General features: G+C 42.1%; 1 protein-coding gene across 2 annotated transcripts; it reads left to right on the top strand.

The window, feature by feature from the left end:
* The first annotated feature begins 1,588 nt into the window (after window positions 1-1,588).
* Window positions 1,589-23,487, top strand: sytl5 (synaptotagmin-like 5). 2 transcript variants are annotated; one of them, XM_083776229.1, is made up of 16 exons: window positions 1,589-1,893; window positions 3,275-3,490; window positions 4,092-4,207; window positions 5,581-5,710; window positions 7,017-7,148; window positions 7,596-7,704; window positions 8,275-8,389; window positions 10,097-10,197; window positions 13,683-13,784; window positions 19,626-19,804; window positions 20,108-20,210; window positions 20,373-20,534; window positions 20,702-20,810; window positions 21,529-21,667; window positions 21,821-22,029; window positions 22,410-23,487. In XM_083776229.1, exons 1-16 carry the CDS (start codon window positions 1,775-1,777, stop codon window positions 22,550-22,552), a joined length of 2,184 nt encoding a protein of 727 aa, XP_083632355.1. In that variant the 5' UTR covers window positions 1,589-1,774; the 3' UTR covers window positions 22,553-23,487. The 2 variants fall into 2 exon arrangements, with proteins under 2 accessions (XP_083632355.1, XP_083632356.1); XM_083776230.1 differs by having other exon boundaries at window positions 7,596-7,698.
* Window positions 23,488-24,866: the final 1,379 nt, after the last annotated feature.

The raw sequence follows: 24,866 nt of genomic DNA on the forward strand, positions 1-24,866 counted from the left end.
CAATGCTTGAGACCTTTGACTGACAGTAGCTCTGACCAATTGCGTCAAAGAGAAAATGTTTCCCTGGAAATGAAATCCAAGCTGAGCCTCCCCAGACTAATATCCCGCGGATCCGTGCGATATTAGTCTGGTTTATTAACCAGGCTAGTATTCCACAGGGCTCGATTCTTGGCCCTCTGCTTTTCTCCTTGTACATACTGCCATTGGGCGAACTCATTGCCAATCACGGAGTCAATTTTCATTTCTATGCTGATGATACCCAACTATATATTTCTGTGGCTCCAGATGATCCCTGTGCTTTAGACCCGCTGTTTACCTGTCTGTCTAGCATCAAATGTTGGATGAGTGAGAACTTTCTCAAGCTAAATGAGGTTAAGACAGAAGTTCTCATAATCGGTTCTAGTGAAAATAATTAATATTAAGCAGACTTGGCAACCTGACTGTAGAAAGTAACAGTACAGTAAAGAACCTGGGGGTTATTATTGATTCTGAATTGAATTTTAATTCACACATTAATCATGTTACCAAGATTGCCTTTTTTCACCTTAGAAATATTCCACGAATCAGAGCCTATGTGTCCTTGGACGATGCAAAAACGCTAATCCACGCCTTTGTTTTTTCTCGGCTTGATTACTGCAATGCACTTTTTTCAGGACTGCCTAAGAAAACAACTGACAGATTACAACTTGTCCAAAATGCAGCAGCCGGAGTTTTAACTAGAACTAAGATGAGAGAACATATTACTCCAGTTTTGGCATCACTGCACTGGCTTCCGGTTGTTTTTAGGATTGATTTTAAAATTATTTTACTTGTCTATAAAGCTCTCAATGGTCTCGCACCTTCCTACCTACATGACTGCCTGCCTAAATATGTCCCAAACCGCCCCCCCCTAAGGTCTTCCACTGCTGGCCTGCTCGCATTGCCTAAAAAAATGGCACCTAAAAAATACGGGGAAGCAGCTTTTTGCTTCTACGGGCCGTCGGCATGGAACAAGCTCCCACTGTACCTTCGTCAGGCAGCCTCTGTAGACATTTTTAAAGCTCAGCTCAAGACCCACTTCTACAACATTGCTTTTAATTGATCTTTTATGTTTTATTTTTTGTTATTCATGTCCTCACTGTATTGCTTTATTGCTTGTTTGTCGTTGCCTTGCTTTTCTTTTATTCTCCATTGTTCTGTAAAGCACTTTGAGCTGCATTTCATGTCATGAAAGGTGCTATACAAATAAAGTTTTATTATTATTATTATTATTATTATTATTATTATTATTATTATGTTTCATGTTGGTTTCTCTTTAAGTATTTCTCACCTGAACAGATCAACTCATCGTATTACTTGAATACCATCTATGCTATTGCCGGACTCCGGTTCATTCCGGTTGATCGGGGGCAAAAACAAACTTGTTGCATGCTGATATCATATGACTTCAGTCATTTGACGACTTTCTACTTTCTAAGTATGTGTTTCCATATCTCTTTGATTTTGTTTAGGTTTCCTGTGGAGACGAAGGGGATTGCCGTTCCCCAGGTGAACCAGAGACACACCAGAGAAACTCTCGGTGACTGGTGGTGGAATATGTTTTGATGGGGTTCAGACTGGGCTCACACTCACAAAAGAGCAGCCTCAAAGCAGCGCAGCACAACTGAAAACTCCCAATGCACAGTACGAGGTCATGTAGTTCTCTGTGACTGCCTACATGTGAAATCACCTTAAAAAACACCTCTTTCCTGTGGCTGCTCTTCTTGGCTGGTTGTTTTGGAGACTACAAGGTCCAATGGAGCGGGGCGGGGAGGATCTGAATCTGTCCTTTCTGCTGGAGCATGAAAGAGAAGTGATTCTGAAGGTGTTACAGAAAGATGAGAAGCTGAGGAAGCGAGAGGAGAAAAGGATACGGTGAGTTTCATTGCATAAACTGAATGGTATTAAGGGGCGATTCACACTATGGTCCCGGGTGCGCACTCGGGACCACTTGGCAGATGTTGTGGTAGTGTGAATGATGCTTACCGTTCCCGGGAGCGGATCGCCCAACCGTCCCCGGGACCGCATGGGGGGAGGGTCTCTGGACCGTTGAAGTGTATTCAGATACGGATCGTTCCAATGTGAATGCATGCGTACCTAAAGAAGGAAGTGGACTGTTTTTTTTTAAGAACGTGACATAATCTCTAGTCGACGAGCCAAGCGTCAACAAAAAAAACACACAGACGCTGCACGATGCGTAACACCAGCGCATTTCTCAACGCCGCCCTTCTCCTGTTGAATCTGCTACGCGCAGCACCGCAGTACGCGCTGATCTTATTCTGCGGACTACACGTGGCTCTTGGGCTTTGCTTGACACAGTTTCCAAAGTAAAACTAAATAATAATAATGCTGAAGTAGAATCCATAGCAAACTAATACACTGGAGCACAGAACTGACTGACACAGTGAATAGCAGGCAGGCTGACAGTGAAGTAGTATAACGGCAAAAAGCCAAAGAGGCAATTGCAGTGTGTCTGGATTTATTTGAGACAATGTCGCAGAGTTGATGGTCAGTGTCCGGGCACGCCAGCCATCAAGCAAACCGCCATCTGGAGGATTAAAGTGTGTTATGCAAGTGTACCCGGGTGCGCTGTTGTATCTCGGGCAATGTGAATCATGGCCATCGGGGACCAGGCAACCGTATTCGGAAACGGTTCCAATGAAACGGATTCAGTCCAGTGTGAATTGCCTATAAGTCTCCAACAGTGTTATTTTTGGCAGCAAAATTTGATTTTAGTTTTAGTCTTTTGAATAGTTTTCATATAGTTTTAGTCACATTTTAGTCACCTGGAATGATTTAGTGTCTAGTTTTAGTCGACTAAAATCTACAGTTGATTTAGTCGACTAAAATTTATTTTTGCGGGCCTTGATGCCGTCGTAATGACTGATTTTACACTTGATCTACAAGCTCACATGTCTCTGTACGACGCGTTGTGAGCTTGTAGATCGGCTATTTTCAGCATGCAACCAATATTGTAAAATGACTTATACTGGATCTCTTCTCCACTAGTCCCTTACTAACATTTTAGTAGTTTTTATTTGATGATGAAATTGTCAGTATATTTAGTCTTAGTTTCAGTCATCATATTGTAGCTTAGTTTTTATTTAGTTTCCATTTAGTTTTCATCAGTGGAAAAAGGTTGTCGACAAACTTTTTTTGTCTTGGTTTTAGTCGACTAAATCAACACTGGTCTCTACGATCATCTTTGTCATGATTTCTCTCTTTCTCACTCTTCGCACCTCAATGTCTTTCCTAGTAAGTTGAAAAATGAGCTGCTGGAGATCAAACGGAAAGGCTCCCGTCGCCCCCAAGAGGTTGGGGATCGTCAGTGTGGCCTCTGTCTGAAGACTCTGGGTTTGATCTTTGACCGAGGAGACCTCTGTGAAGAGTGTCAGCAACGCGTCTGCAATGAGTGCCGCGCGAAACCTCCCAAAGGCCGCCGGTGGAAGTGCAATGTGTGTGCCAAGATCTCGTAAGTGTGCTCGGAACAAGCAATGCTTAATGCACTCCAGATGGTCCAGGGGTTGCTGTTTAACAAGGCCTACATTTGTCTGCATTAACTCATAAACCAACAACTCCAAAATACGAGATGCAAGACTGGCTCAGATGCAATTTTCTCAGGTTTTATTGAGACTGCTGATGTGTTTCGGCAAACAGCCTTCTTCAGAGCATATTACAAAGTTTAATCTGCTCTGAAGAAGGCTAAAAAGTTTAAGGCTTTACAGAGTAAGAGCGGCCATATCTTCCAGTCACCCCGAGCTTCTATTTTGAAAGAAAGAATCCAGACGTTAATTGTGTTAAAATGCATGTTATTTCAGCTTTAAGTTATATTTAGCACCCACTGCCTTAACCACGGGCAGTTAATTTCCAGAGGAAGCGCACCTGCTTTTCTTTTTCTATTTGTCTGCATTAGTTTGTGACCGCATGGGGTGCTTCACCACTATGATGATCTCTAAGTCCAGAGCTTAATATCGAAAGATTAGGAATATAAGAATCAACTCGCTAGCATCTGGTGGTGGAGTTGACTGTCAGTGAGGGAAGATGTTGAAATGCATAATGTGTCTGCTTGGCAGGGAACTGAAGGTGGTCACAGGAGAGTGGTTCCTGGAGGAAAGGTCCAAGCGCTTTGAGCAGGGGACCATGCCCAGCAGTGATGTGGTCAAACAGACGATCATTAACAGTCCCATGGGTGAGCATGATCATTATTAAAATACCATACCGTCTGGCATGTATAGTTCATTGACTACGACTCAAGTTCCCTCCTCCTGCCTGCATCTGGGCTCTCTCAAGCCGAAACGATGAACCCGGAAGCAGCGGGACAAAAATCTGATATCTCCATAATAATTTCAAGTTGTAGTCTTGTTAGGTTGAGTTTACATTTGCGCTGTGGCACAGCTTTAATATGTCATAAGTCTCGCGTTGATCCCGCCTCTAGCGGCCCCATACAGCCGCATATCGCTCCGGACAGAATTGGTCCGGAGTACATCGTCTCGGCCCGAGAGATTCCAGACTCACCCTTCTGGCAGAATGCAAATGTTGTTCAGCAGGGGGAGTGGTTTCACCAGGCTAATGACTCACAGTATCGATACAAAATGTGGCTTGTGGGCGGACATCATGATTGCAATGTTAATGGATGCAAAATGTCCCAAAACATCACATAATCTGTCTTGTCTTACGTCAGACATGGGGGACGTCACGTAACATGCCCAACGATGAGACACGTTGTGAGACCGGAACATCTAGTAGGCTACTTATTGAGGGCCTCCTATGTCAGGCTTTTGGTGTGTGTAACCCAAAATGTTGTCCTAACACAACACAAACATTAAGTGCCATTGACAATGAATGGACAATTTTGAGTGTTTGTGTAAACACAAACATTGCATAACGCAAACATTGATGATGAAGGTGAGGCCAGAATAAGATGATGTATGATGATGTGCGATAAGAGCACCCCTCACTTCACACGGGTGTGATTTTATTATAATACTGGCGAACATTTTATAAAGCATGGTTTGTTTCGGTTTCGAGGAAGCCATTGATTCAGTTCATTTTGCAGTAAGAAATTCTACTTGAAAAGAAAATTGCTTGAGGTGTGTAATCCATCATACTAAATATAATGGCATGCTTAAATGTTTTGTCAAAGTGTAGTTATCATTGTGATTTCAAGCATTTTAAGTACCCATTCTGGGCGGGAACCCCTTTTGGTGTTTTAAGCATTATGTTATGCTTTAGCTATACATAATTAGCAGATCTACAAGCTCATAGCGCTGCACTCACAAGCTTGTAGATCTGCTATTTTTGAAAAATCGTGGCCCAAATCTTTGAATATAATATATATTCTTTCAGGGCGAAAAAATCGTTGTTTCTGGGAGGTCTCTGGAACTACATATTTTGAGATTGGATAGTTTGAGAACCACTGACGTAGAAACATAGGGCTTTTCAGAAAACTGTCAGGATTTAGAAGATTTGTAGAATCGTCCTCAAATGGGTCTAAATGGGTTAAAACATGGATTGATTAGAAGTCTGTGTGAAAATTGACCACTTCATGATTTTGATCCGAAGTCACTGAAGAGCCGCCAGAGATAACTCCAACACCACTAAAAGAAAATCCTCCTGAGCCTGGCAGAAGTGAGACACCCAAATCAAGCAAGAGTGCAATACAGAGCCTTATGGATGGTGCCAGGAGGAAGGGGTAAGAGGCGATCTATGCATGCATATATACAGTACAATGCATATATACAGTACAATAAATAAATGTTTCTTTCAAATGTTTAGGCATCAGGGACGTGCACACATAGACATCAAAGGGGGCTTCAGCCCCTGCCCTTTTACCCGTCTGCAAAACAACTGCCCTTTCCAGACCATGAATGAAGCATTTACTACACAATGAAAGAAATGCATGAAGGGTGCTGGGTTGCGCCCCGAACATAGTTCTCAGCGAGTCGCAGAGATTTTCGCTGTTTTTGTCCATCTATGTTTATGTTATATTTTCCACTTGAACTGAAAGGAAACAATGATTATTCATCACACAACGTGAGTACTAGCCTGTGACATTTCAGATGTGACATTCCAGATCAGCGGAACGCAGCGAATCAGGCTGGAACCCAGGCTAAGCTGATACAGCATTGTCATAGAATAATAATTATGTCATAGACAATACAAACGTACAGTATGCTGCTGCTTCTCCAAAACATCCTCTCCCACCAATGTCATGTGTTCATTTATCTTCAGCCGTACAGACTCCATTTGCTGCTTATTTTGACCCGATTTATGAGACATTTACACCAAGCTTTCTGTAACCACTGTAACATAGAATGTATAAATAAGGTCATGAATATGTTTTGGTGTTTTCATGGACTTGCATGTCTACTTTTGTGTTTTCTTCTACTGTTTATACTTTGAAGTCTGATAATACACACCGACACCGCACATAATGCTTGCAGGCCAGGTAAAAGAAAAAGGAAAATAAATAAATAATAATAATTGAAAAAATATTAATAATTATTAAAATCATATTACATTATAAACGGGGCCTCCCGGACATTAAGGCCACCCCTGGCTGTACAAATTATGTTTTACAGGTTAGAAACGACTGCTCTACAATAATGTTTAAATACAAATGTACAATATTAGCAACTTAACTGTGACGATTTTATTGTGCCGTATACCTTTAGCCTCGCACTGGCCAGACGCAAATCTGCCGGTGGCAAAAACAAAATGCCTTTGGCGAATGTGTGATATGAGTCTGGCTACTGTACCATACCATACCCTGCCCTGTAAGTGATCAGAAGGCAGCTGAGCAATCTATTGAATAATTACAGTAATTATTTTCAGCACATACTGTACAGTTTAGATATAATTTATAAATGTCCAATTAAGCTTCCATGGATCATGGACCGTAATTCCTTCCTTCCTTCCTTCCTGTGTGTGTGTGTGTGTGTGTGTGTGTGTGTGTGTGTGTGTGTGTGTGTGTGTGTGTGTGCGTGTGCGTGCTGGAGGATGAAAATGAATAAAAGGGTCAGCCGGCCTGGCTCAAAGCCAGAGAATGGTGTTGACGGCGCCAGCGTTCACTCTGCTCCTGATCCAGACACGCGCAGCGTCCGCTCTGCACCAGCCCCACGCTCACACAGGTGGGCATTCAAATGCAATGTGTGTGTGTGTGTGTGTGTGTGTGCGACAATAACCCGATCCGCCATCTTGGAGAATCCTGGCACGGATGGAGAAAAGATCCAGAGGGAAAACACCACTAAAATCGTGCTTATAATACTACTACTACTACTACTATACTAACTACAGTTAGTATAATCGAGGGTTGTCTGTACACAAAAGAATACTAAAAGTCGTTAAAGTCGTCAACGGTACAGAGTGACACTTGAGCCGTGAAAGGCGTCGTCGGCGTGGAAAGAGTTGATAGTATACATATAGTATACATTTTGCTGTGGAACCCCCTCAGGGACTTCTTGGGGTCCCGGACCCCACTTTGAGAACCAGTGTTAACGGTATAATACCCAGAGTAACCATGCAGATAATGTGCTGGTGTGATACTGTGAGTGCGTCCTTTTGTGTGTCCACTACAGGGGCAGTGTTGCGGCGGTGGAGCCCTCTGGGGTGCCGTCAGTCCCCAACAACCTTCGTTCCCAGACGCTGGACAGGTCCCCCACATCCATTAACAACCGGAGGGTCAGGGTCAGCGACTGGACACAAATGCACAGTTGCACACACAAACATGCATGCACCAGTGTTGATTTCATCGACTTAAACTATGACGACAAATTCGTACCTTTTTTTCTCTGACGAAAACTAAACCTGAAACTAAATGAAAACTAAGCTATGATGACTAAAACTATAAGACTAAATAATATTGACAATTTCGTCAACAAATAAAAACTAGACTAAAATCATAAAATGTTAGGAAGGGGCAAGAGATCCAGTATAAGTCATTTTACACTTGGTTGCATGCTGAAAATAAATTTTAGTCAACTAAACAAACTGTAGGTTCATTTTCAGTTGACTAAAATTGTATGATATTAAGTCGACTAAAACTAGACTAACACCAAGACATTTCAGGTGACTAAAATGTGACTAAAACTAAATGAAAACGATTCAAAAGACTATGACTAAACTTGACGCCAATACCTTTGCACTTTGTACTCGAGCAAAACGTTGAATACCGAACAGACTATCTCTACAATAGGGTACCAAATATAAGTACTTCTTCCATCACTGAGTTATGTGTTTCCATGTGTCCACACGCAGCCCGATGGAGCTGAAAGCGTAGCCAGTTTTCACTCTGAGAAGACGTCCGGCGTGCCTCACGGGACCGAATGCGGCGCGCCCTCCATCGCTGTGTCCAGGGCCTCCGTTTCATCAGGTACAGTGAGACTGGATCAGTCGTTTCGACCCCCTATGGGTGTTCGTCATACCTGACGAAGACCCCTACGGGGTCGAAACGTTGTCATCCTTCTAAATAAAATTCCTGTGGGAGCTACAAAACAGTGTGCAGACTACATCTCCTTCTCCTGTATCTATCTTTTTGTTCAGCACCTGAAAGTTTTTTAGAGATGTGTGTACTTTCTTTTGGATTCAGTTACTAGACCGGTGTCGTTCCCAAACCTTTTTAGCTAGACCCAAAATAGACATTTTTCTATTGTCTCCCAAACTAGTGAAAGTAGATGATCTCCGAGCTCAGTAGATGCATCTTTTGAAATAACAATAATTTAAAAAAGAAACAAAAAAATCTCATCTGTGTGAACTGAGCGGTGCAACTATACATTTATGGTTATAGTTACTGTACTCAGTGGCGGCCTTATATATGTTTTATATATAATTATATGTAATTACTCACGAGCGACCCACAAGAATCTGTCCGCGACCAACAAATGAGTCCCAACCCACTTTTGGGAAACTGTTTCCTACACACGCACACTGAATTTAAGCAGCTGTGCCTGGGTAAAGGACCTCCTATTGCAATATTATTTTTACCGTATGACCCATGGCCCTGGTCCTACTGCTTGTTTTGTTTTGCTTCTCCTCCCCCGTAGCACCACCCATGATGCAAGACATGATAGAATGCACACTATTGTTACACAGTTTCATGGCTCACATAGCAACACAGTGGTAATTGACAGCTTTGCAGAGAGGAATGGAAATGCGTGTTCCCAGCAGACTTGTCATTTGACAATAGATTGTATATCCGTGTTGGCCTGTGAGGTCAGGTCCCAGTCGTACTGGCATATGAAAATACCATTGGCTGGTATTTCGTTTCAGACAATGAAAATGAAATTTCTCATTCGGAAGTGTTGCGATAGCTCTGTCGGGCAGTCGGGCACAGAAATCACCTCTGCACTAATAAGTAAATGACTCCTCTTGCTGTCCCTTCCTTCAGTTAAAATGAGTCTCTGTATCTCTCAGTATCACCACACCAGGATACTTCACTCACCACACACACCTCGACAGCTGTAAAATAGCTGTTATAGCTTATAGGTGCTTTGGCGTATGTTAAGATTTAATTACACCTTACATAATTAATTACCGGTATACCTGTAATTATTATCATCAGAAAATCAAAATACATTTCTCTCTTTATTCAAACTCACTCTGTTTATTTATTTTCTATTCAGAGAATAAAGTCAGAAATGTGAGAATAAAGTCAGTATTCTGATAATGATTTATTTTAAGAATTCTGACAGGAATTTAAAGGTATAGTAAGTGATATTTTTTGGTTAAATGACTATATTCTGATAGTAGAGTGTCTCCTTGTCTATCCAGCTCTTTAATAAACAGAAAATACATGTTCAGGTAGGTAACGAAATTTCAGCCAATCAGGAGAGAGTCGCCATTCATCAGCTTCCAATTCCACTCGTTTAATCGTATCCTGACTGCGTTCTCTATCCTGATTGGATCAAATTGGATATCCCGACCATAAAAAGCATTTTCTGTATAATTAAAAACTGGAGAGTGGAGAGACATCACTGACCCAAACCCTTATATCAATGAGTACTATCAGAATATAGAGCTTTTTAACACTTTTTTTAACCAAAGAAAATCACTTAATCACTTACTACCTCTATGTCTTCAGACCATAGTCGCTCAGAGATGGACCTGTCAGCTCCTGCTTCTGAGCACAGCGACGACGCCCTCAGCCTCAGGAGCCGCTCCGTCCTTGGACTCAACATAGCGGTAAGCAGCATCCGTTCAGTTGTCTCTGAACTGTTGGTCACCAATCGCACGCTTGATTTCTACAGCGGACCTCACCGGCGCACAATCACAGCAATGGCCGCTAGTACTGTGTTCACTGATCTAGTCTAATCTGGTCTTTAATTCATTTAGACCCGAGGACGATTCTACAAATGCCTTCTAAATCCTGACAGTTTTCATTCTCTAACATTTGACCCCCAGAAATATATGTAATTGGCCGCCGATCCCCATCTGTAAATATGTTGTTCCAGGGACCCCCATAGAGGCAAAGAGTTAAAAACGTTTGCTCTGGCCTGGGCCGTGGCTCAGCGGTCCAGGCACCATGGCCGGTAGTCCAAGTCTGGCAGTGTGCCGCGGGTTAGACTCCCGATTCCGACTGCCTTTACTCAAGGGGCCAGTAAGGCTTTCCAACGTTGAAGCACGGGGCCCTAGTGGTAAGAGGAAGGACTGCAGGCGGACCCATGGATTCATGACGAGGAAACCCTGTGCAGCTGCGCTTTAACATTGAGGGTTCGGTTGCACTTCCGCATTTGGGCACCAAAATTTGGTGCCCAAATGCTGAATCGGCGAAAAAAGGTTTGCTCTGAAAGAATATATATTGAAAGATTTGCGCCACACATTTTTCCAAAACAGCAGATTTACAAGCTCGTAGCCCGAGTGCTGCGCTACGAGCTTTTAGATCTGCTATTTTTCAATATCTAAAGTATAACATAATGCTTAAAACACCAAAAGGGGTTCCCGCCCAGAATGCCATGATTTCTTTCCACACTTAAACATGATCATCAGGTGTATTTAGGTGTATATGAGGTATAATTCTTTCAAAAAAGTCTACAGTATTTGTTAAAATGATGGTTTTATGTGGACACACACACCAGTTCATTAGGTATGCGTGAGTTTAACCACCACCCACCTAATCAGGTCCCTCCGCCTCCTCCTTTAACCCATTCTGACCTGAGATCAGATTCATACGAGGTTTCCGACGGACACACACTGGTCTGATGAACCTATTCTGACCTGAGATCAGATTAAAAAAAATGTCAGTCGTTCTTCGATTTTTCTAAAATAGCAGACCTACAAGCTCGTATCGCGCCACTCGGTGGCGCGATATGAGCTTGTAGATCTGCTATTTTTCAATAGCTAAAGCATTAACATGATGCTGACACCAAAATGGGTGCCCGTTCAGAATGGGTTAAGACCACCCACTTGTCCTAGTCCCTCCCCCTCCTTATAAAAGGACAGCCCATGGCTCTGCCCTTTTGTTTACAAAATGACAAATTGGTGTCTGTAATGTAAAAAAAAGTTATAAGTGAACACTTCCCATATTTCTGAGATATCGTATAAGCACCATTATGCACTTATACTGCCACCATCCATGTATAGGCATATAATCCACGCATCCATACCATATCAGATCTGTTTTTTCAGATTTTTTATAATCATTTATTTATTTCCTCCAATTATATTGACCCTATTGTCGCAATCAGCTCAGCTCATCATCCAATTAAATCATAGTTTAACAGCAGAAACAATTAGTTTGATAGATCATTTAGCCTACAATATATTGTAGGCTATTGATTCCCTCCAGCTAAGCACCCTGACATTAAAACTGTCGTTTATCTGACTGCATTGAGTTTCAGCAAAAGCCGCCAGATTTAAAGAAACAAGCGGCCAGGTCCACAAAAATAAGTCACAGAAATTGCTGTGAATATTTATGAAAACGTTTCAACAACACCAATCCTTTTAACAACATATTAATCTGAGGGTCCTTCGCATGAAAGTCAACCACATCTCCCCTGAAAGTTACTAATATGAAAACAAGCCCAAGTCGCTTGTAATAGCCAGACATGGCAACATGACTTCCAGCGCGACACAACCACTAATTCTTGACTTTACAGCCTTGTATAAGTATTAGGACCTACATATTGACTACAACAGCCAACAAGAATGCACACTGTGACACTACACTCTGTATCAAATCCCGACCACTGTGATTATAAAAGAAACAACCTACTCCTTGAGAAGAGCATGAGCAACTATACAGCAGAGCAGGTAGGCTATAAGGCTGGTTTGTTGTGGTTCTAACGAACTGGTGCTCTGAACTGGTAATGTGTGAAATGACTGTTTGAAAATCTGCCACACAGTTAGACACAGAGCAGCAAACAGGCTGGCTGCGCCGTTCAGTTCACACGTGTGTATGTGGCAGGCAGCTCCGCCCACAGAGGTTGTCGTATTTAAAAAATATGTATAGAGGGGGAGGTGCGTGTGTGCGTGCAATTTTTTACGTCACACTATCCGTGTTTACTTCATTGGCCCGTTTGACCGTCAAGGGTTCAGCCTCCAGGAAGAAACCCTAAATACAAAGTTAATACACCATTGGACATAAAAACGACTCCAGGGTGTCTAATGAAGTATTGTCACCCCATAGACACATGAAAAGCTGGAAAAATACAAAAATTGTGGCACTCCATCTTTAATTTATGCAGTCTGACCTCTTAAGATCCATATTTTATCATATCTTGGCTCAAGGTAATGACTAATGAGCAGCGTGTGCTTGATATGATGACGTGTCGGGTTGAATTTTAAGTGTGCCGCAGCTCGCTCACTTCAAAGCTTGTGAAATAGTAGCTAGCTAGATCGGGGGTTCTCAACCTGGGGGTCACGTCAGACGACCCCTCGGGGGGGTCGCCAAATTATTTTAGGGGATTGAAAAAAAATGGAAAGGAGTTTACATAGTACTGTACATGCATAAACTTTCCTTAATGATTATATCTGTTTTCAGTATTTATTTATGATGTATTTTCTCTACGTTATTGTAGCGGCCAATTTGTATTGGGAGTGGGGAGGGGGCGGGGCACGAGACATGGCCAAAGCATTTCCGGGGGTCCCTAGCCAGAACCGTTGAGCTAGAGAGATGGTGGTGGTCTGGGACAGGTGGAGGATTTGAAGGACCCGGCATTTATTTACTTAGAGTGTTTACTTTGACTTCAAAAGTAGCTCATCAAAACACAGGCTCGTAGACCCACACGAGCCTACATAAACACGCCCACTTTAAGCCGCTTATACATACAAGTAGTACAGTTCAATAAATAAAGAACTCTCCAAAACACTGTTATTAATGCATAAAGGAAGACGACACACACACACACACACACACACACACACATATATATTAACTGGACTATGCAAGCATGCTATACAGTATACAGTATTTCTACAGTAGTTGAGGCTGGGAAAGCTCAGTGACTTATTTTAGTACACACAGAGACCTCCACGAGCATTCACTGTACAAGTGTGGTCTGCAAGTAATCAAAGGATTTCATTGCACACAGTCCTGACATGACCCATTTAATTTTAAGGGACTGCCTCCTCCCACACAGATAATATTCTGCATGTTTTGTTGACTGAATCACAGCAGTTCCAAGAAATCGAGATTTCAAACCTCGCCTTGTAAATGCCGTTCTCCACAGGAGTTTTCTGATGAAGATGAAGACATCGATGCTCTGATGTCTGCCTCTGCCCACAGCCGACCCGGCGGTCGTCGCAGTGTAATGAGCAATGCAGTGTCCACGGTAACATCCGCGCCGAAACTAAAGTTGTACAAACACAGAAAACGCAACCTTTAATGAAACTGAAAGCTGAAACTAAAGTTGTACAAACACAAAACGTAACCTTTGATAATGAACACAAATTGCCCGGGGCGAGCTCCCGCACAGTTATAGCAACACAAGGGACCGGCGATACAAACATAAAAATACATGAACATATGTACACATTTTCTGCAAACTTCCTTCCACACAGACATGCAGATGCACAGGGTGCATATCCTATGTACATATACAAATAAATATGCAGTCTTTAACCTGATAAGTGAATCAGGCATACTGGTGGCTTTGTAAACAAGGTGCTATCGCCAGGCCTCGGGCCAGATCGAGGCAGCAGGTTAGTGTAATGAAAACTGGTGCCCTCTATCTGTTGGATTTGCTAAACTGGGCTACATGTGTGCATGTGTATGCCTCTGTCTGCAGTGTATAGCCTCAAACCCTTCCAAGTAGCACTTGGGCTGTATTACAGAATCTACAGCAGCTACTATGCACACTGTAAGAACAATTGGCTTATCTCATGAGTCATGCCTTGTTTATTGTTCTGGTCACTGAACTAACATTTGCGTATTGCAATGAAACGGAGCAGGTAAACAAGAGATTCAGCTACCCTACCCGTTTGACATTTGTTCAAGTCATCTCGATTCTTGGAAGGAATTTACAAGGAAATTTTAGTTTGAATTAAGTTTTGTTAGTTTTATTTAAGTTTAGGTCTAGTTTAGGCGTGTCAAGGAACATATTGTTTATGACTGGACTAATTTAGATTTTCATTGTCTTCATGATGCAGCCATTTTTCAGTGAGACAAAATAGATCAGCATGTCATGATAGTCTGATATTATGTAGTTTACCAATAGTTTCCAGCAACGTCTCGTTATAGAGAGCCCCCTCTCTCTGATCTCCGCCCCCTCGCCGTGTTGTGGGGCAAACTGAACCATAGCTGAACGGTGTGAATACGCTTTGCGTCTGTAAAATTACTCATTTGCAGACTAAAGATTGAACAGAAAACTAATGGAAAGACGAGGCTTGTGCTCAACATCGTACAAGTACAAGCTATTAGGAAGAGAGCTTTATCTCCGCAAAATCGGGGATATTATGAACACACAGAATGGAAAGATCTTGACAGCTACTGCCCCACTTTCAAGAATACAACTGATGCGCAGCGCAGTAGCCTACCTTATTGAAGGAACAAACTATATAGGCCTACATGTAATTGCTTAGCGAAAACATCTGCAGAAATCTTTCATGCCCCATGTTTATTTTAGATCGGGTGGTTTTATTATGTTTTATATGTTAAATCTGTTCATTGACAATCACTGATCTGCAAGCTCACTAGGTTGTAGATGGATTACAATTATACTAATAGTGATATATAAATATATAAATAAAATTGTGACATGACCAGCTAGACACCCAATTAAAATAGAAACCTCATAGATTATATGAATGTGTGTGTGACTTAATTAAACGACCAGTGCTTGGCTGTTATGCATCCACCGTTCTGCTCATTAGCTGATACTCGATTGTTCGCTAGGAAGTCCAGACAATAAAATCCTCTGTTATGGTATGAACCGAGCAAATCTGCACCATTAAAGTAGTGTAATAGCATGGAAAAGTCACTGTTTACATTTACAAGCTCGTCATGTCACTCTAGCAAAGTGATTGATCTGTGTCTCTCCTAGGGTCCTACTTGCCCCACAACAAGGAAGCGACAAATGTTTACGCCCCTTTTGTGATATTTTGCTGGGCCCTATACAGCTTTAGATGACAGAGGTCTAATCTAATGTTTAAGTGTCCGTATTGAATTCTCCTACTTTGTCCTACTACTGCAGTGGTGGTGTCAATTTCTATTCGGTTTTTTATTTTTAACTTCTCTTCTGTTTACTTTTAATTCAACTGATTTAAGTGATTGGGGCAGACAGTCTCTATGGGGCTTTGGGTGATTAACTGCTTTAATGGAGGCACAGAGACACAACTCTGCCTGCAGGTCCCAGCTCTGGGTTGTTGTGAATTTGGTTTACTAATGAACTTAATCCATTTAGAACTGATGAATGAGACCAGGTTCTACAAAATGTCTTCTAAATCACGTGAATTTGGTTTACTAATGAACTTAACCCATTTAGAACTGATGAATGAGAGACCAGGTTCAACAAAATGTCTTCTAAATCACGATAGTTTCTGTGTCGTTCTCAAACATTTTCATGTCAAGGACCCCCAAACATATATATTATGTAATTGGCCATGGTCCCCATCTGAAAATATGTTGTTCCAGGGACCCCCCATAATCAAAGATTTGAGTTAAAAACCTTTGCTCTGAAAGAATATATATTCAAAGATTTGCCACATTTTCATGATAGAAAATAGCAGACCTACAAGCTCGTAGTGCGGCACCGAGTGCCGCGCTATGAGCTTGTAGATCTGCTATTTTTCAATAGCTAAAGCATAACATAATGCTTAAAACACCAACAGAGTGTGGAATGAATGCTACAGTCTCCCAGATTTTACCCATAGAGTCTGGCAATTATTTACAGTATGAAGCCTGTGTCATTTTCTGGACACCACCTCGACAGCCGGCAGTTGAATCAGATGACATACAGTTTGGCTGTACTGTACATATGTCATCGCTGGTCTCATTTGGCAGGGGTCCAGGGGAAACTATGGAGTCCAACATTCTCTTTACATATCTCTGCTGTCAGGAGGAAACCACCTAACTCCAAAATGTTCATTTTTCAGGAAATGAAAAATATACATTTTTCAGGAAATTAAGAAAACTTTATATTTTTAAAACAAAGCAATACTGCCTCATCAAAGTTGGTGTTGTGACTTTATATATTGTCAATTACTTTCATGAGAGGGAGAGAGGTGGTGGAGTTAGCTGTTTTAGCAGACAGTTTGAGGGTCCAATGGAGTTAAGAGGTTTTGTCCAAATCACTTTGTACTACTTTCCATTGGTTCAATATTTTCGAAACAACACACAGATGTAAAGGGTGTTCAATAGCACTGAATTATGCAAAAAGAATGATCAAAAACCTCAAAAATGGAATTATGAGGTTTCCTCCCGACAGCAACAATATGTACACACCAACTCAACATAGATTTTAATGACCTCTGATTGGCGTGTCTGGGAGTCGTTACTAGACAACGTTAATGATAATATTACCATATGCTTATCCTTTACGCAGTAGTTTTACATTTGATTCGGTGTCGCCCACTCTGGCCCCAGGAATCCATTTAACCAGTGTTGCTAGATAAATAGAGCTGCCAGTTGTATTCTCAGTGGGTGTGTCACTGAGTGGTGAAAGCACAGTCTAGACTCTAGACTACAGTCAGTAAGTGGGCTCAGGATAGAAGAACTGAAGAAAAGGAAAAGCAAAACGGCTGAAGACTAAGAGTGAAGACTAGTCCATTGTTTTGTTTTTCATTAATGAAGAGTTGAGACAAAGAACCAATTAAGTCCATCATTTCTTCTGAACCCTCCCCCAAATGTCCCATCTGTCCTGACCCTTTATCTATAATTATTATGGACGCCATGGGGTCACTAAAATCATTAGGGGTCATCTTCCGGAAGTGATAGACAGCAAATTCCATTTCCAGATGTCTTGTTAGGGACCAAAGTGTTGGACGAGCGGACAGACAACACAAACCAACATAACAGTCGTAGAGCCCTGCTGCCAGCTGCGCTAAACATTATCTGAAGGTACAATAGACATACAAACAACACAAAACAAATCATCTGACCATACATTAGTGTATGGTGTGTTCAGCGACAATATATTTTAGCCAAGAACCTGGTTTTGAATTGTCAATTCGTCCGGAGTGCCCTTGTTTATATCTCAGGGGAGTCCAGATGAGATATAACCGCTGTGATCTCATCTGATAATCACCATGGTGACCCTATGTAATGTGGTTTCTGCCTGTATACAGGGTTCTCTGGAGATGCTTTGAGGGCGCTGGGGGGGGACTGTGTTATGGTCTAAAGGTCTGGGTCTATCATGTCACAGAAATCAAATGCTTCTGTCATTTTCTCCTTCTCTCTTTTGTCTGGTGGTTTATGTCTTTCTTGCTTATACTACTGGTGCTAGTCTTCTACTCCTGTCTCAGAGCGAAGGTGGAGCTACCTCAATGTCCCCGACTCGGACGCTGAGACTGTAAGTCTCACCCTTTTCTGTGTGTGCGTTCAACATGGCATCATAGCACATTATAAGCCTAATGAATACTTGTCTTATATTACTGCTTGAAAATCACTTGAAAATATTTCATGTTTGGCCAGTAACACAGTCCTACAACAAAGTATAATTGAGGGTAACGGGAAGAGTGGGCACCTCAATGTTAAATTGGCTATATTTGACCAAAATGTAATGTAATGTAAAGTAGACATGATTAGAACATGCTCGAACATTTGACAATTAAGGCCTAATATTTCTACAATTGCTACAAAATGTATAGCCAGTCATTTTGGGCATGAACAAAATGTTGATGGGTAAATTTAGTTTGGAAGAACAAATATTCTACTGTGCATGAACCTTGTGGCTTGTGCATGCTATATGAAATCCTTATATGAAATTTGTAATGGATGAGCTGCTGAATCTCTTTCCTTTAATACTAAGCTCCTTAAAGTGGCCATTCATCACTTCATCTCTCTCCAGGAAACAAATAAGGCAGACGTGAAGACAAGAAGCTTTGCTCTTATGACACCAAATCTATTTTGACAGAGGCCTTTAGTTCTCTCCAGAAGGGATTAATATCACCAGGGCGGGTCCTGTAATTGGATTTTTATTTATTTATTACTAACTCCACGAATTCAATCATGTCAGACCATTATCAGCAATTCTACCCACCTACCTCATAGAAGAAAGTGCAAGTTATTCAGATTTGATTATATCTACTGTAGATTGTGGCATTAAAAAAACGTTTTTCTTACAAACATAGATGTACCTTACGTCTTCTGGAGAGAGCCTGTCTTTTTGTTTTTGTTTTATGGACTCATTTGTACTGTTTTGTGTTCCCTTGCTGGCATTTCCCTTCTGGACTAACCACCTCCTTCATCCCCCTTAGTATAACTTCCTATAAATTCATTGTCTCCACCAGGCCGAACGCATGATGTTTTGCACTCCGTCCGTGTATGTGTCTGTCTGTCCGTCTGTTACCAGCTAATCTCCGGCACCCTTAACCCGGTCGATGCCAAATTTTGCACACACACTCCCTGGATGCCAACGATGAACCTCTGCCCCAATTCTTTCAGAACGGCCACCAAGAGGCTGACTTGATTCTGTCCAAACATCAGGCAAATCGTTACACACTATCTCTATAGTCATGTGTTCAAGGCGGATCTGTCCGATGTTTCATATTCCATCCTAATTGGCTAACATTGGCTTTCGCAAGTTTGTAGGATTGGCCCGTTTTGAACAAAAAGCCTCAAATCATAAACGCAGCGTGTAATTTACGTGAAATCTTTCACAAACAGTCCTACTAGGCTGAGGAATAAATCCCACCCTTTTCACATTGGCCTGTTATAGCGCCACCAACAAGTGGATTTTTGCTAAACACATTTTTGGAACAAAATGCCTCAAATCATCCAATTGCCATCCAAGGCATAAGAAGATATGGCACCCGTTTCACATTGGCTTATTATAGCACCACCAGGAGGCCACAACCTGACTTTCCCTGGTGGAGACCTGTGCCCCGAGGAGCACTTTATCTGGTTGTATTATTTTTTCTTTGATTCCTTTCTTTTGTTCTGTTTCATATGTTAAGATCCTGTGTGCCCTGCCTCCTCCTCTCCCCCCAACCCCCTCTCTCTCTCCGCCTCACAGAGCAGTATAAACAGCATGATGAGCATGTACAGTGAGACTGGTGACTATGGCAACGCCAGGGTAAGCGGTGAGATACTGTTGAATATCGGCTACAGCTACAAAACTGGTGCCCTCAATGTGATGGTGAAAGAGTGTCGCAACTTGGCTACAGGGGACGAGAGGAAGCAGCGCACAGATGCGTAAGACCGTGCACTCTCTCTCTCTCTCTCTCACACACACACACACACACACACACACACACACACACACACACACACACACACACACACACACACACACACAAGTAGATACATTGAATTTAACCATACTGTACCTGGGTAATAGACCTCCTATTGCTTCTGTGTAACTGCCTTGCGGCATCGGAGGCATGTGCCCAGAGTGTTGGAGGGGGGGGGGGGAGGACGAGGACGACCAGAGTTCCATCTCCTCTGTTATCCATCTGCTCTGTTATGCATCTGCTTGCATTATCTCTTGCATTGTAGCTATGTCAAGAGTTACCTACTACCTGACAAGTCTCGCCAGAGCAAGAGGAAGACGCACATCAAAGCCAACACCACAAACCCTATCTTCAATGAGAATATGAGGGTGAGGGGCCCGAAAGACTCAATAAGCATGGCCATTGTTGGCCATATAATTGAAATTAGACTACTTAACCCTGGTTAAAGTCTTAACGTTTAAAAAACAAAAACAAAACATGAACTAAAGATACACTCAGTCTTGTTATTAACACTCTTTCTTGTTCTCTAGTATGTGATTAGCCACTCACAGCTTGAGACGCGAACCCTACAACTCTCCGTGTGGCATCATGACCGCTTTGGCCACAACAGCTTCCTGGGAGAGGTGGAGTTGACGTTTGACTCCTGGGAGTTTGATTCCCAGATAGAGGAGTGGTACGCTCTAATGCCCAAGGTACCAACAGGCACTACCATACACAAGCAAACATGTGTGCATTCCGTACACACGCGCGCACACACACACACACGTGCACACACACACACACACACACACACACACACACACACACACACACACACACACAGTTTAAATATTATGTAATTAAAGTGACTTTTCTGCAGGCAGAGAGCTGTATGGACTCCATGATACAGTATAAAGGGGAACTGACCCTCGTTTTGAAGTATATACCTGCTGAGAAGAACTTAATGCTGCCAGTGGACCAAGTGCAAGGTAAATCTAATTTATAAATGATGTCATGTGCAGAACCTTCCTTGTATGTTTTTGAGGGGCGCTAGCTAGCATTTGGCTTTTGAAATGATGTCTTATGGCAGCCAAGTCTATGGACTTTTCATGTTTGTTCAGGAGGGGAGGGGCGGAGGGGGGCTGGCTCTGATCGGTGAACCAATATTTCTCCAGCGCTTTTCATGTGCGTCCGCCCCTCTAGACCAGAAAGCATGCTGACATTGACAATGAATGGAGAATTTACATGTGTCTGAGCAAAGATAAGAGCGCCTCTCACTTTTTTGAGGGGCCCTCTTACGTCCAGCTTTTGGTTACCGTCTACAAACTTTGTCTTAAACAAACATTATATTCCCTTTGACAATGAATGGACAATTTTACGTCATAGTGTCTGAGCAAATAGTATAGTGTCTATTTTACGTCATGATGATGCACGATGATAAGACCGCCCCTCACTTCACACAGCCGTGATTTCTTTTTTTACAATGGTACAGTAGGACCTACGAAAAAAAGGGATGGGATCCCGATTCCCAACCCTTTAATAATCACCTCTGCAACCTGTTTGTTTAAATAAATGTGCGCCTGAGGATGCGACTCCTACTGTGCCTTAATTAAAGTACCCAGTGCACGGGTACAAAGTAAGTGTGCGTGCAATGACTCATGCTTTCATCTTCTGGTGTTCCACTTTATTTTGTCCCCCCTTCCACAGTAAAGAAGGGGTTCCTGAAAGGTAAAAAGACCAGCAGCTTCACGCCCCCTAAAGGGGGCATGGTTGAGCTACTGGTGAAAGAGGCCAAGAATCTAACTGCAGTCAAATCTGGAGGCACTTCCGATCCTTTTGTCAAAGGGTGAGTTGCTTTATTTTAGTTTGGGTTTTTTTATTCTGATGTGTGAAGTCCTTCACAACATAACAAACGCTGCTTGACTAATCAATGGATATAGCATACAGCTTCTGCCCACGTGAAATACAGTATGTGCCCTCCCCTCCCCTCCCCGTCAAGGTACCTGCTCCCGGACAGCAGCAAGTCAACAAAGCACAAGACGGCAGTGGAACGACGGACTGTGAACCCAGAGTGGAACCACACCTTTACTTACTGCGGCCTTCAGCCAGGAGATTTGAACAGTGTGTGCTTGGAGCTCACCGTCTGGGACAAGGAGTCCCTGGCCAGCAATATCTTCCTGGGTGGAGTGAGGTTGGGGGCCGGCACAGGTGTGTATGCTTGTGGGTAATTGCAGCACATTACCTTTCCATGCTAGTGTAGTATCAATAATTAAATGTATTTTTGTGTGTGTGTGTGTTCATCAACTGGTGTGATATTATGCACAATAAACCCTGCTACTGTAGCTTGCGGTGGGTTCAGTAGTAGCAAAACACATTACCTTTCCATGCTAGTGTAGTATCAATAAATAAATGTATTTTTGTGTGTGTTCTTCAACTGCTGTGATATTATGCACAATAAACCCTGCTACTGTAGCTTGTTGTGGGTTCAGTAGTAGTGAGAAGATAATAAGAAAGTTCCTTGTAGGCAGTCTAGTGTGGAAAAGGTATTAATAAAGCAATACAAATGTGCATTCCCTGTGTCCCTCCAGGCATTAGCTATGGGAATGAAGTGGATTGGATGGACTCATGTGGGGAGGAACAACGGGTGTGGCAACGTATGATTGATAACCCAGAGGTCCCTCATGAGTGTACCCTGATGCTGAGGTCCAGCATGCACAAGCGCAACACATGAGCTGCGTGGACACATGGAGAGAAAAGAGAGGGCAAGGAGAGACAGAAAACCGAGGTGGAGGGGTGGATGGCGAGCAGAGCACAAACGAAGTGAAACACACAAAGTTACTGAAAGATGTGATGAGAAAGACTAAATCAAATCAATCAGTGGCTGACAGAGTTCCATGTTCTATTCTGCAATACGGAGAGGATGACATGCCCCTACTTCCTGCCCCTGAGCCACCATGTAGAGAACCCTTCTCCTTTATAGAACAACCAATCATGCCTTACATACTCCCCATATTCCTCTCTACCCTAAAAAAGTATCTACCCATGACCAAGCACTGCTACTACCGCTGTATTGTGTATATTACTTTTCATGTATTGTATTTAACCTGATTTACTAAATAAGCACACGGTTTGAGTCCTTGTTGTGTGTCCGATATGTCTCCTGTGGTTTCTGTACACCAGTCATTTCTTCTGCTTGTGGTGACAAGTGACAGAGACCATTCACAAGGTGTTAAAGAGTTTGATCACTGCATGCAGAGACTTGTATACATTCCATTTAGCCTACAGACAACCAAATTGTGTACTGAAGCGCATAATGAAGCACACATTGAGAACTGTCACACCAAAAATGGCACAAAGTTAAAAGACTACATGTAGGCTACTGTAGTAGATATATATGCTCAATTTACCAAACACTGTATCAGTGAGATCATGAAATCTGTATCACGTTCCAAGGAAATAAGAGGTAGAGGACCCAAAGCCAGATCAAGCCCTGATTATATCAATACAATGATATCCACTCTGTAAGGTGTAAAGCATTACACTTCCAAGCATACAGTGTATGTGTGAGTAACAGGTGTGTGTCTGCTGTGTTGTAGCATGAGTCACTGTGGAGGCAAGACCACCGCCTCCAGGAGAGCATAATCACTGACTGTCACCCCAACTCTGTTACCCAGAGGCTGTGTTCTCCATCCCAGATTGATAGATGATTCCCCATAATGAATCATCTAGTTCAGGAAAATGTGTGTCAACTGGCTGTGCTGTCATTCACTGAGGCCAGATCTGCCCCATTGTCCTTGTAAAATCCTACGCTAGTCTAAATTATCTGAGAAAAACAAGTATATAATCGTACGTATACAATAATAGCAAGAATACATGACATCCTCCACCGTATAGTATACCGTAGATAGATGAGAGACCAGTGCAATACCTCACTATAGTGAGGAAACTAGACTCTAGGCATGTACTACTGTATATCTGTTTGTTGTGTCTGCAGAAAGGGGTCTGTATATCATGGCGTCAAATTCACTGTAATAAAACGTATTTTGTCTCAAATGTGTTACAGGAATATTTTGAAATAAAAGCATCTTTCCACAGATTGACTCCTCCTGTTCTTAGATACGTGCAGACAGATACAATAGATCAGGGCTACTCAATTTGAAAAACGAGGATATTTTTTTTTTCTCCAAAAATTCAAAAAACGATGGGCTATAACCCATCGTTTTTTTCATTTTTTTCAAATCCTCAAAAATGATGAAAAACGGCGTGCTATAGTATGCCGTACGATATGGGCTATAGCCCATGCCAGACGTTCTCTCTACCGCAACATACTTAAAAGTATAGCGGTGTATGAGAATGGGTGTTGCGGAGGATGAGACACAAACTTTGGCATGCTACTAGTCCTACATACAAAATGATGAAAAACAAGGATTTTTTCTTTTTTCAAAAATTCAAAAAACAATGGGCTATAACCCATCGTTTTTTTTCTTCATTTTTTTCAAATCCTCAAAAATGATGAAAAACGGCGTGCTATAGTTTGCCGTACGATATGGGCTATAGCCCATGGTAAAAATTATGAAAAACGAGGATATTTTCTTTTTTCAAAAATTCAAAAAACGATGGGCTATAACCCATGTTTTTTGTTTTTTTTCAAATCCTCAAAAATGATGAAAAACGGTGTGCTACAGTATGCCGTACGATATGGGCTATTAGACGAGCGTCTAAAAATGGGATAAAAAACGTCGTTTTTTATCCCATTTTTAGACGCACGTCTAATATCCGGCTATTGCTCAGTGGGATGGTCAAAAAGGATGAAAAACGAGGATTAAAAAAAAATCAAAAAACGATGGGCAGTGGCTCACAGCCTCAGCCTCAGCCTCAGCCTGACTACCTCTAAACTCTAATTGTCGTAGTGGTTAAGATGTTGGCTTTCCACGTGGGAGACCAGGGTTCGATTCCCTGCTGTTACACTATCATACAAAAGAAGACCTCAACAGCGCTAAGAAACATCTGATTAATATGAATTCTGTGTTATTTAAACTTTACTA

The sequence above is a fragment of the Protomyctophum parallelum genome (genome assembly GCF_964188405.1).
Source record: "Protomyctophum parallelum genome assembly, chromosome: 11".
NCBI lineage: Eukaryota > Metazoa > Chordata > Actinopteri > Myctophiformes > Myctophidae > Protomyctophum > Protomyctophum parallelum.